The 13,211-nt window shown below is 33.3% G+C and overlaps 1 protein-coding gene across 4 annotated transcripts in view; it reads left to right on the plus strand.

Moving 5' to 3' along the window:
- Positions 1-13,211, plus strand: part of ADGB (androglobin) — a 118,095-nt gene that overhangs the window by 63,916 nt on the left and 40,968 nt on the right. For all 4 annotated transcript variants that reach the window (XM_016160280.2, XM_036222436.1, XM_036222431.1 and 1 more), the window contains 4 exons: positions 3,999-4,133; positions 4,637-4,790; positions 8,166-8,353; positions 11,366-11,553. In XM_016160280.2, coding sequence (XP_016015766.2) covers positions 3,999-4,133; positions 4,637-4,790; positions 8,166-8,353; positions 11,366-11,553 — 665 coding nt within the window. The remainder of the gene's footprint in view (positions 1-3,998; positions 4,134-4,636; positions 4,791-8,165; positions 8,354-11,365; positions 11,554-13,211) is intronic.

Genomic DNA, 13,211 nt, shown 5'->3' on the forward strand with positions numbered 1-13,211 from the left:
AGCTAGAAACACAGCATTGCTTCTGATCTTCCTAAAAATTTTACCTGAAATATTCCTATTGTATTTACTACTTTTTACTAGTCTTAATTGAACTTATCTAAAATTGTAAGCAGAAAATCTCTGAGAAGCAGAACAGTTTCTTGAAATCTTATGGTGCTGAGGAGAAAAAAATTATAGTTGAGGACTTGCTAGGGGAGAGAACTCCAGTAAAAAATTAAAGTTGTCAGCTGAAATTTCCTGAGGGCAAATGCTCTAGAAATAAGGACCAATCAGAAGTAGACTGAGCCTTAGGAACACTGCATTCTAGCCACAAACCATGTCCAAGACAGAATAAAATCTAAACAAAAGTGAGCGAAAATTATTTATATAAATGAATGTCTGTTGATCTTGGAGTTAGCAGACAAAAATCTCTACATCTCTAAAGATAACTATTATGAAAATACCCAAGAAAATAAAGAACAAAGAAAGGTAAAATAGATTAAAAGTTTAGATTAATAAAGCACAGTCAAATGGAAATTATATAAGTGAAATTTTAAATAACCAAAATTAAAAACTTTTTACTGCATTTAACAGCATTTTAGGCTGAATAGAAGAGGAGATTAGTGAACTGGGAGATAGGTCAACACATACCTAAACTGAAGCACAGGGAAAATAAGTGGAAAATAAAAGAGGACGAAGGACAAATGGAACGTGCTCAGAAAGTCTATTATTTATATAATTATAGTCCCAGAATGTAAAAAGATAATAGTTGCAAACTCTCTAAAACTGATAAAACACATCACCCCATATTTTCAAGAGACTCTGTATGCAGATATCATGCCAGAAGGACTCAAAGAAAACAATACCTGAAAAACAAAGGCCAAAAGAAAAACCTTCAAAGCAGCCAGAGAAATAAGACATATTATCTTCAAAGGACAATCAGACTAACAGGTATATGTAGGAGTAAAGTCATGACCTCGGCGATGCAGAAATTAGGTAAAAGGTTTAAGAGAGTTCTAAAGTTCTAGCATTATTGCAGAACTGGTAACAGTAATTCTTTAGATGAGATTCTAATAGGGCAAAGATGCACAATATATTCTTTAGCAACATGCTATTGGATTAACTAGTGAATTTAAGAAGAAATAAGATTAATCTTATACATCTTCCAGAGACTAGAAAAAGAGAAGTTTCTCAACTTACAATCTTGATAGAAGAACTCAACATGGACAGTACAATAAATAAAATTGCAAGCCAATCACGCTCTTAAACATTGATACAAAAATGTAAAAATATATATTAGAAAATTAAAATCAGAATTGTATAAATAGGATAATACTTTGTAATCAAGTGGGTTTCCCATTCCTAAATGTGCTGTGGTTTCATATTAGAAAATTTGTCAGTTTAATTCAGCACATTAACAGGGAAAGGGGACAAATCATTTGGTCTCCTGAGTAGGTTCAGAAAAGCATTTGATAGAATTTAACACAAATTTAAAATTAAAATCAATTGAGCAAATTGAGATTCAAAAAGACTTTCCTTAATATGTTATGGTATCTAGTATTTAAAAAGCCTACCACAAATGTGACCAGTGGTGAAATTTTGAAAGCTTTTCCTTGAGTATGAGAATGAAACAAAGATACTTTCCTGATCACTTATGATGAAAATAATCCTAGAATAATTTCAAGGGCAAAAAGACAATGAATTAAAATAAGAATCATTAGGACATGAAGGAAAGAAATAAAGCCAGCACTGTTTCCAGATGACATGATTTTACATGTAGAAAGTACCAAAAATGTATACAGAGAGTTATTAGAATTAACAAGAGAATGAAGAAAAATGTCCAGATACAAGATCAGCATAATATAACAATCACATTCCTATTTATAAGCAAGAGACAAATAGAAAATTATATATAAAAATATATAAAAATTTAAAATAACCAAAATTAATGAAAAAATGTCACGATGAAGCAAATATCAAAATTTAACTACAGAGAAAATTCAAACATATACTTACTTGCCCAACCCTGAGAGTGAGTGCCTCGCTCACCTCACCCTAATCCTGGCCCACGGAGGCTGCTCTTGTCTGACAATCCAGCTCACTTCTGCTCCAGAACCCCTGTTTCTATTGGATAGATAAAACTGACAAGTCTGACTGATCTTTAAACTAAAATGCCAGGAATATCCAAAGCTACCCGCTCAGCCTAGCAGATATTAATTAAGGGTCAGGAGCACATCTTTTGGCATAAGACCTAATGCTAACTTCAGCCCTATTAATGATCAGATATGTGACATGGAGGGATAAGTTTCTAATCCTCTCTCAACTTGAAATTAATTTTTTTCCTTCTGTCGTATTAGGTATAGTATCTACTTCATAGTACTATTTCATTATAAAGCTGTGGTGATAAATTAAGATAACATAGAAAACATTTACACCCAATGCTACGAATTGAGCTAATATAGAACATTACCTATTATTAATATTGTTTCTATTATTACTACTACACGGGGAACTTTGAGGCTAGGAGACGAGCCTTTCGTTCTCAGATGACAAGGGGCAGAACTTCCCAAGGTCGACTTTGGGCAAGGCTCAGTTTATCAATGTCACTTTCTCTCTGTCCTAGGATACAAAGTTAAAACAAAATCTTTCAAGTCTGTCAGGGAGATTTCTCTGGGACATTCAAGATACTCCACATGGTACATCAAGATTTCGATGGCCCTATATTCATTAGAATTTCCCGAGATGTATGACAAAGGATAGAAAGTCTTACAGAAACAGTGACAGTCTGGCCTGCCTCTAAATCTTCCCCTTATTTTAGAATGGTGGTGAGTACCATCAAGTCACTTCCCTCTGTGGCACGCTTACTTCCTATATTGGCTCAGCCAACAACCACACTTAGATTAGGCCAGGCCCCACGGATGGACATTGGTGCCCTGCATTGCCAGACCAGCACGTTAGAGTTCCTCCTTAGGGTGGTCAGATTATTTATCATCCAACCTGGGACACTTTTATAGATAGAGAGAACTCTATGAGTATAAACCAGGACTGTTCCAGGCAAACCGGGATATGAGGTCAGTCTTTGTTCTTGTGACGATTTTAAAAGACTTAAAACCATTCTAGATATAAACCTATCAACTTCCTCCCACCAAAAAGAACCAGTGATCACAGGTATCATGTGACTCCTGGCCTCCACGCGAATCTCTGTGGCTTTGCTTCCTACCGGCAGTGCAATTAATCCGTCTGCCTTCTGGAAGTCAGAGAACCTCTAGCTCTGTCTCATCTTTAGTGGGGAACCTTTACCTATGGCCACCTTGGCTTCCATCCCAGCTAATATCTGAGGCGTTATATAAAAGACCTTAGATTTCTGATGCTGCTGAAGCTAGATCCAGGTCTGGGCAGAGCGGGAAGGACAGGACCTGGAGAATCCCTCGCATCACTTCCGTCGTGTTCCGGGATGTGCCACAGCCTTCCAGGGGGCAAAGATGGAGAAAGCTCACCCCACAATTCTGTAACCAGTAGCATGAGCCACTTTCTCATGCAACAGAAATTATGTAAAAGACTCTGTACTCTTCCCTTGTTCAAGGCTTTAGTTGTTGTTGTTGTTGATCTGTTTCTTTTTTTTCTTTCAAATTCATTCTCACTTTAAACTCCATTCCAGTATCAGTTGTCAACTTGAGAACTTTTAGTGGCTCCCACCCAGTTTTTGACTGTCTTGCCTGCTTCTAGTTTTCCAACCCTTACAGCTTGAATATTGGTGCCGATTTTCCAACTATAAACACAATTATACCCTTGATCATACATTAGGTTCACCACTGACTAAGAACCTTGGATAATTCTGGGCACTTTTGAGAGTCATCATCGACCTGGAATGGTCTCCCTACCTTGGTTCATGCACCGAGATCCCCAAGCACCCTTTTATTCAAGAACTCAACCCAGCCCACAGTGGACCACAATATTTTATGCTAATTTTTGCCTATTTTTTTTGTAAATAGAATTTATTTTAAATTTTATATTTCCAGACTAATGTTTAAAAGCAAGTGCAAGTCCATGGAAGTTTATCCATGCTATCAAGATGAAGAAACCAAGATTGCTTTTGCTGACTATTCTGTGACTTATCCAGACCAACCACCAAATAGTTGGTTCATAGTATTCAGGTGAGGCTATCATATATTGGCAAGTGATGTCATATTTAAATGGCATACAAAGTTCATGTGTGGAGTTTTACTTATGATAGTAGTAAAAGTATGAACTTTTAGGTTGCTTTTACAATTCAGTTAAAATTTCTTTCGCATCTGCTATGCATAAATAAGATATTATAGAAATTCTAATTCATGTTTTCTTAAACAAAAGATGAAGAATATGAAGTTAATTAGACTTTTTTACGAGTATGATAACCATAGTATAATAAATTGATGTGCTTTCAGTATAGAAAGATATTTATTTCTAAGCAATAGCAAATTTGGTAAAAGTCACAAATTACAAAATTTGTATTTCATGACAAAATAATATGTTAATAATAATTTTTAAAGAAAAGCAATATGCATATCTTGTTTATTTGGAAATTTAAACTGATGTTTTTATTTCTTAGCATCAAACCTAATTTCAAACTTTCTTTACGATTCACGTCAAGGAAAAGCTCATGCTTTTGTAATTACAGAGAAACATTTTTGGTTCATCAAGATATGATTTTGGTTCCCAAAGTATATACCACACTCCCAATCTGTGTGCTCCATGTTGTCAATAATGATACAATGGAACAAGTGCCCAAGGTGTTCCAAAAAGTGGTGCCTTATTTTTATACCAAGAACAAGGTAGGTGTAAAATGTATTCTTTCCATATGATAGAATGGTAGTGAGAGGCCAGCGCTTTGTAGAGGTGTCAGAAGAAGGTAGAGCAGTTGCGCTTTTAATCTATTTAACAGAGGAATAAGGACCTGGTCTTTTCTATAGAAGTTTTATTTACTGGATGAGAGGAAGTACTTAATGTGAGTGCTAGAACATTCACCTCTCAGCCCTCCTTTTTTCTACTCTCTGAAGAAAATAAGACAAAAGGAAAGCATCAAAAATTCTCATTATTAAAATTAAAAAATGATGCAAATAGAACTATTAAAAAATGGAAATAGAACTATAAAGCTCATTTAGTCCTACCCCGAAACCAAATCAGCTCGTTGTCTGTTTCCCTCTAGGTTTTTATTCTATTCCTAAATATTCAGAAGACTGCGATTACACAATCACTCATCCCCTACCACCCCCAGACTTTTCTAAGGCTATAGAGTCTTTCCAAGGATAGGAGGACTTGACACATTACTTCTTCTGAATGATAGACTCCAATCTCTGATGTTCACTCAAATCATGTTGCCTCTCTATTTATTTGAGTCACATCTTTATGTTTTTGGTCATTCTTCTGACAAGGAAGCATGACAAAATAGTGTATTCATGCACTGGAAATCAGGTGATCTATTTTAGCTGTGATTTTCCATGCTTTTGCTGTATGGCTTTGAACTTCATTTTTCTCTTTGAGTGTTATAACTGACTTCTGTGTTTCATGTCAGCCTATGATTCTATGAATTATTTTGTACAAATTAAGATGTACCTATCTAATGAGTACTGATATATAGGAATGAAGGGAAAATTTAAAAAGTTTATTGATTCCATAAAAAAATCTAATAGTTCTTTGAGTCATTTTAGGTATTTTAAAATAACACTTTATTTTTTAGAGCAGTTTTATGTTCACAACAAAATTGAGAACTAGATTTCCTTTTCAATAAAAACATTTACTTAATTTGTAATTGGAAATTAAAAAAAAAAAAAAAAACCAGAGATCCATATGGAAAAGATGCTTTCATTCAAGGGAAGACTCCAGAAAAATTAGAAATGTCATCATATTCTAGAAATGAGCTCTTTGCTTTACTAGGTGCGTATACTAATGTTAGTCATTGCCACTTAATTTTGGTAGGGAGCATTAAAGGATATTGAGTGGAACCAAATAAGAATCTGATACTTATTTACTTCGAGCATACTTAGTCTGTTCGGGTTTGGTTTACCAACTCCAGTGAAGACCTCTCTCCTGAGACTAAGCTTGAATTTTGGGGGCACTCTTAGTGTTCCATTTTGAGTCAATATGTAGAAAAACATTCTATCTCCATTTAAGTATTATTTCTAAATTTCAAGTTCAGGATTGACATAAACATAGCCACTCCCTCTCTCTAATGACTCTTCTCTCCTATCCTCTTAGTTTAGCTCATTTAGAAAAAAAAAAAAAAAACATCGAGAGAAAGAGAAAGAGAAGGTAGAGTATGTGAATAGCAGAATAGCTTCAATGATTCCTTTTGCACTATGATTTTCCTCTCTGAATGATTCCTGATCTTTGAATGTTTCTCCAAATTATCTATATCCCATCTAAGTTGTGATTCTCAGAACTGAATGCAGCCTTTAAAGGACATTTCGATCCAGCTAAATGTATGAAGGATCAATACTCCATTGTTTTGCATCTCATGATCTCATTAGCATTTGGCACCTGTAAGACATTTTGACACACATGCTGCCTATTTTAGGTCAGTATTTTTCCAATGTATGTCCACAGAACCAGTGTCCCTCAAGATATTAATTCATTTTATGTAAAAAAAAAAAATAGTGTTCTAAGGTTAAAAAATAAGTAAAAACAGCATTGAAAGAGTTTTCATTCAGAATTGTTTGCTGTATTTTTTAAAATAATATTTCAAAAACCACAAACTGTGATTTGGAATACTCATCTATAACATTTCTCAGCATGGGGTACTTTATTATGTTACTATTTTACTCAGAGTCTATAATTTATTTATAATAAGCCAGGTCCTCTCTTAGAATCCTATCAATGGTTTAGCATTAGGTTTTCACTTACTAATATCCATCCTAGCATTTTATAAATATGTTTTTCGCTCTCAAAATAATTCTCTGAGCCTAGACAAACACAAAATAGAGTCATGTGATTTTGTTTTGTTTCTTTAATGCATTAGTAGCACAAGCTCAAATAATGATGAAAATAGCAATAAATCTATTACACTTTGCAGATTTAAATACTTTAGCTTATGTGATATCATCTTCCTTTTTCCTTGCCCCAAACATAATGTTAAAAGGTTTTTGTTGATGTTGCAGTTCTCATCTCATTATGAGTATTGGGATTCTGGTTAATATTCCTACACATTTATTGCAATGTTATAAGTTCATTCTATCTTGTGTGTTCACAATTTTTGTTTCTGGAAATCTAAACACATCAAAGCGCATCCTTTCCCTCTGAGAGCAACTCGAATGCAAATCTGTCTTTTCCTTATTAGAAGTGTCTTTTTCACCTACGGTCAAGCCCCATCCCATCTGATCTCGGAAGCTAAGCAGAGTCAGTCTTGGTTAGTACTTGGATGGGAGATCACCTAGGAAGACCAGGTGCTGTAGGCGTAAAAAATAAAATAAAAGAAAAACAAAGGATTGTAAACTGACAAGGTCCTTGCAATCTGTGCAAATAAAATAAAAGTGTCTGGAATTAAAAACTCAGAATTACTTTGGGCTTTTATATCTCAGTATAATATGACGCTTCTTTGTATTTCATCATCTCCTGTTTCACTGGCTTGAGTCGATTATATTGACTCAAGCTATTACTCACTAGGACGTTATCACTTACCTGCTTCTTTCCTCCAGTCTAAAGAGCTCATCTCCAGACTGACATCTGGGTTTTGTGGAACCAGATCTGCTATTAATCTGATAGCTTTACCTGCTAAGGGAATTACATTTCCATAAACTCTTCTGCCTTTCTCAACTTGTATTTAGAAAGACAATTCTGGGAAGACAGGGAAATTAAGTAGGAAGCTATTGGACTACTTCAGGATGATGCAGTGATAAAAACCTGCTTTAGGAATTGTTAAAAGAATCAGAAGAAAATATAGTAATCATCTACTACAGTTAAGTGCAGTATTTTACAGCTAAGGGGACCACATGACAAAAGCGTTAGTTATTCATTTTCTCTGAAAACATTTAAGGTGGCACTTTCTCAGAGGGATTTCAAAACATAATGCTAGTGATCTGATCTTTATCAAAAGATCTTGGGATCTTAATGTATATCAAGATGATAAAGCATTTTAATACATTGAAACCATACATTGTACACTGAAGAGACAAGCAACAATGTAATTTCTGTGTAATTCTTCTTTCTTACAGAAAGGGTACACATTTGTGGCCGAAGCATATACTGGTGACACATATGTGTCATCCTCACGGTGGAAACTGCGCCTCATTGGTTCTTATAATCCACTCCCATGCCTCTCTCGAGACTTTCCAAGCAACACCTTTGTCGTAAAGGAAATCAGAGATTACTACATACCCAATGATAAGAATATTTTATTCAGGTAGAAGTATATGACAGATGCATTCCTTTTAAAATGTTTAAATTTTTATTGTATTAAATATTTTAAATATATTATTAAAAATAATAAATGCCGTAGTAAAATTCTGAGTCGGTTCTGAATTTCAGTTTCGACACTCTCTTAGAAACGATTTAGGGAGTAAAGTGATTATGTAAGTGTTACGTAGAATCAAGCATGTGTGGTTGCATGTAATGCTAATGATACTTTCTTAATCCTCATTGTATTCGGCTTGTATTAAACATCCTTCATGATACTCTTTCCTCAGTCCTTCTGTCTTGTTCTGCTTCATCTTTGACCTTCTTTCCGTGCTTATCTATATCCTCTCATGAATAGCCTCATTATGGGCTCCGCTCTCTTTCATTAATCAGTCCTTTTGATTCTAATTCTGACATCCTTCTCATCTCCATGCCCTCCTTTCTGTTTTCAGTGCGCCTCCACTACTTCAGGGCCTCATTTTATTTTGTCTATAGAAATACCGTTTCTGGAATCCATGACTCCATTATAGTCTTTCACTTACCTATCCATCCTTTACTATGTATGATACATTTAAACATGTGACTTCCCCTCTTTGAAATCTTTGACAAGTTTCCATTGGCTGTAGAATAAAGTCTTGCCCAGCCACCAAACATCGGTGCATTCCCCTGATGGAACTAAGCTCCATCTCCTGATACATGTGCCGTGCGATTTTGTTTTGCTCATGCCTTTCCTCTTGTCTTGGAATATCTTGTCTCCATTTCTCCACTAGCAAAATCTATCACTATAATGATGATTTTCAATGGTCAAATCCTTTGTGCTTAAATTTCTGAATATAATTGGTTAGTCCTGGTTATATTTCTACTCCTTTATTCTTTCCAAGTATATGACACATCGAATTTTAGCTCCATACATATTAATAAATTGATTTTTGAAAGGAAAATCTAACTTTTTTGACAATATATAAACAAATAATTTATTGTACTCTGGCTGATTTTTCCCTATAATTCTTATTTATTTGTACTTAAAATTTTTTTCCTTTTAAAAATATATATACATTTTTGAAATAAGAAATAATCAGCAATGAAAATAAATTATAGAACAATATATACAGTATATTTCCAAGTATGTTTTTTTACATTTTTATTTTTTAGTATATTTCATATGTAAGTAAAAGTTTTGAGAAAATACTGAAAGAAAACACATGAAGAGGTCCATAGAAGGGGTGAAAATTCTCTTTTCAATCTATCTGCCTCTTATAATATATTCTTTTATTGCCTATTAGAAAGAAAGCAAGAAAAAGTAGGAAAGAAGGAAGAAAACATACCAGTAACTGAAAATAAGAATAGTGATAAAATATTTTAAATATTGTGATAGGAAACCTTTGTACGACATGCAGAGTCACTAACAGACTAAGAAGTGGTATTTACCTAAATTAGTCCTAGAAGTTGGTCCTAGAGCTCTCAAGGTGATGGAGAAGGTGAGGAGGGAGCTGCTTGCCGAGCATATGTGAAAGTCATAAATTAAAGGGCACATGACCTTTTCAGGGGACTAAAGGCATTTGCTTTGCTTGCCAAGTGGGGTTCTAGGGTACTTTGGCAAGTGGTAACGCTGGCGAGATTGGCAGGGCGCTTTCCTGAAAGGCCTCATAAGGCAAGAGATTTAGATTTTACCTTAGAGGCAATGAGACACTTTGAAGGGTTGTAAGAAAAATGGCATTAATAGATTTATGTGAGAAAATTGTGTCTACAAAGCATGAATTGAAAAACTTTAAATAGAATTTCAAAGAAGAGAAAAAAAATGTTACAACCATATTCTTATGAAATTATATTTCATCACAAAAGATATGGAATATGAAAACAAAAAAGGTCACTCAAAAGACTGCAGTGTGTTGACTAGGTGATGGGAGCATAACCTGAGACTGGCAAACCAGCCAGGCAGAAGCTTAGAAATAGCCCAGGTGTGTCATAATGGCCCCCAAAGTCAGGCAGTGTATTAGTTTGCTGGGGATGCCGTAATGAAGTCCCACAAACTGGTGAAGTATGTGACTTAACAGAAATGTATCATTTCACAAGTTCTGGAAACTAGAAATGTGAGTGCAGAGTGTCAGCAGGATTGATTTCTACTGAAGGTTGTTAAGGCATTATTTCATGCTTTTTCTCCTAGCGTCTGTATAATTCTGATAATCTTTGACGTTCTTTACCTTTATCACCCCACTCTTTGGATTTCATGTGGCATCCTCCCTGTATCTACTTGTTTCCAATTTTTCCTTTCTCATAAAGATTCCAGTTTTATTGGATTAAGGCCCACCCTAATGATCTCGTTTTGACTTGATTACCTCTGAAAGACCCTATCTACAATAAAGTGACAATGTGAAGAGTTAGGACTTTAACAGAGCTTTTTGGAAGGACACAATTTAGCCCATAACAAGCAGTGACAGTGGATCTAGAGAGAAGAGAAAGGATTTTAAGATATCGAGGAAATAAAATGGACAGCCTTGGTTGATTGAGACCCCTGGGGTTTGACTTGGGGAACTGTTGGAAAGTAAGTGTGCTTACTTAGACATTACAGGGAGAGCAGGTGGTGAGTTCTTCCTTTGATTCTCTGTATTTTGCAAATCAAAAGAAATATTGCTAACAGTGAAGCTTTGAGAATTAGTGCTTTTGCCAGTTATGCTTTTTGTCCGAATGGAGAGGAGCATGAAATGGGAAGGTTTGGTGTGGCAATAGTTTGCATATCCATCAAGTTTTATAAGTGAGTGCTTATCATAACTAAACAAAAAGTTACATTTCCTATTTGGGATTTGATGATAATAAATGTCCTATATTCATTTTATTTTGCCATAGCATATTAGGGATTTCACCAAAGTGTATAGTAGCATTAATATTTCCAGGATTTTCGTTGACCTTGCAAAGTGGTTTTACTTTTAGATTATCGGATCAACAAATTATAGTTTTCTTTACCGACTTAAGGGAAAGACCGATATACTTGGTTATCTACTCAAATGTTTTTTCATTATAGGTATTCAGTTAAAGTTGCATTACCACATCCTGTTACAGTACAAGTACGCACGTCAAAACCAGATGTATTCATCAAGCTACAGATCCTAGAAAATGAAGAGACTATCGTTTGCGCAACTGGGAAAGGCCAAGCTATAATTCCAGCATTTAACTTCTTGGGGAATTTCGAAAAAGCTTTGAGCTCCCAGTGTAAGTGTGGCTTTTTAAAATTGGTTATTTAGATTCATAAATAGATATTTATGTTTCTGTGAGTTTCAAAATGTTTACTTTAAGAGAAAGTAGCAAGTAAACATTTAAATTTGTAAATTTCAATACAATAAAATGCTTAAAAACTGTTGCATATTTTTGGTCAAATTAGTCTGAAGATCAATAGGTTTGTTTGTTGAAGACTTTCTTATTACATTTACCTTCTTAGATTTCTGAATAAGAAAATTTTTTGATTAGTTTGAAAGAAATTTTTACTTTTATTTTCAATTCATTACTCATAGAAAATATTGTACTTATTAAAATTAACAGAAACTTTGAACTTATTTTCAATATAATAGTCACAAGAACTATTAATAAAATAAAATCATTTCTAAAAAAATGAATGAGTGATATTGTGAGATATATATATATATTCAGTTATTTCAGTAACTTGATTCTGACTATAAAATAACACCAGCCTTACGTAGAAAATTTGGAAAAATAGAATATTATAAACAAAAGAATAAGAAATCTCTTGTAATCTTGCTACCAAGAAAAAAAGTTAATATTTTAGTTTTTTGGCCTCTATTATTCATTTTTAGATTTGCATTTTAAATAAAACTTGGATTTTACCTAATTTAATCATTGGTATTTCTTTTTAAAACTATAACTTTCTGCTTATTTGTGGCATTGATTGGCATCTCTAAACTTAAAAAGAGTGATTATGATATATTTTCTTTTTTTAAATAGGGAATCTTATAGCATTTACCATTAAGTAATATATTTGTTGATGACTTCAATTAATTCCCCTTTATAAAGTTTAAGAAAGCTTTTTTTAGTGATAGATAAGGATTTTAATATGGAATGAGTTTGGAACTTTATAATTTTTTTTTTGTGGTTTTAGAAATCATCAAATTTTACCCCTCTAACTTTGTAAATTAATTTTTAATTTGGGATTCTTCTTGGAATAAAACCTATCTGCTTATGGTGTTTTAATACATTCCTCTATTTAGAATATACTATTTTATTTAGTTTGTTAGATTATATCAATAACTGTGGGTATTTTTCTCTCTGTGTATATACTATATACTACTTTCAAGTTAGAATTATGACAAATTCTTGAAATTAATTTGGAAGCCATTTAAATACTACAGGAATCATTTGTGTTTTTTAAAGTTTATTAGGTCTGACCTCAAAACTATCTAAGTCTGATATTTTCAGGGAATAAGTTTTTCATTGTTTTAAATTACCCTTTTAATAATTCCAATAGTTATTTTTACCAAACTTTTTTCATGTTTATATTATATATTTTTATTTAAGTGATAGTTTCATCTAGTATTTCAAATGCATTTGCATATATCTGTGTACAAGATTCTTTTAACCTTTTATAATTTCTTCTTAATATGTTTGCATAATCATTTTTAAATATTATTATTTATTTGTGTTTTTAAAAATATATTCTTGATCAAGTTTAAGAGATTTCCCATTTTTATTAGATTGAATTCTTGGATTCATTAATCAAGCCTAATGGCTTCTTTATATTTGTAATTTATTTTATCAAATCATAGTTATCATATAAAACTTTTCCTCTAATTTTTAAATTTAATCTAATGTTTTTTCTACCTTCACCAATTGAAAGTTTAGTTCATGTTTTAAGTCTT

This window comes from Rousettus aegyptiacus, unplaced genomic scaffold, assembly GCF_014176215.1.
Source record: "Rousettus aegyptiacus isolate mRouAeg1 unplaced genomic scaffold, mRouAeg1.p scaffold_m13_p_1, whole genome shotgun sequence".
NCBI lineage: Eukaryota > Metazoa > Chordata > Mammalia > Chiroptera > Pteropodidae > Rousettus > Rousettus aegyptiacus.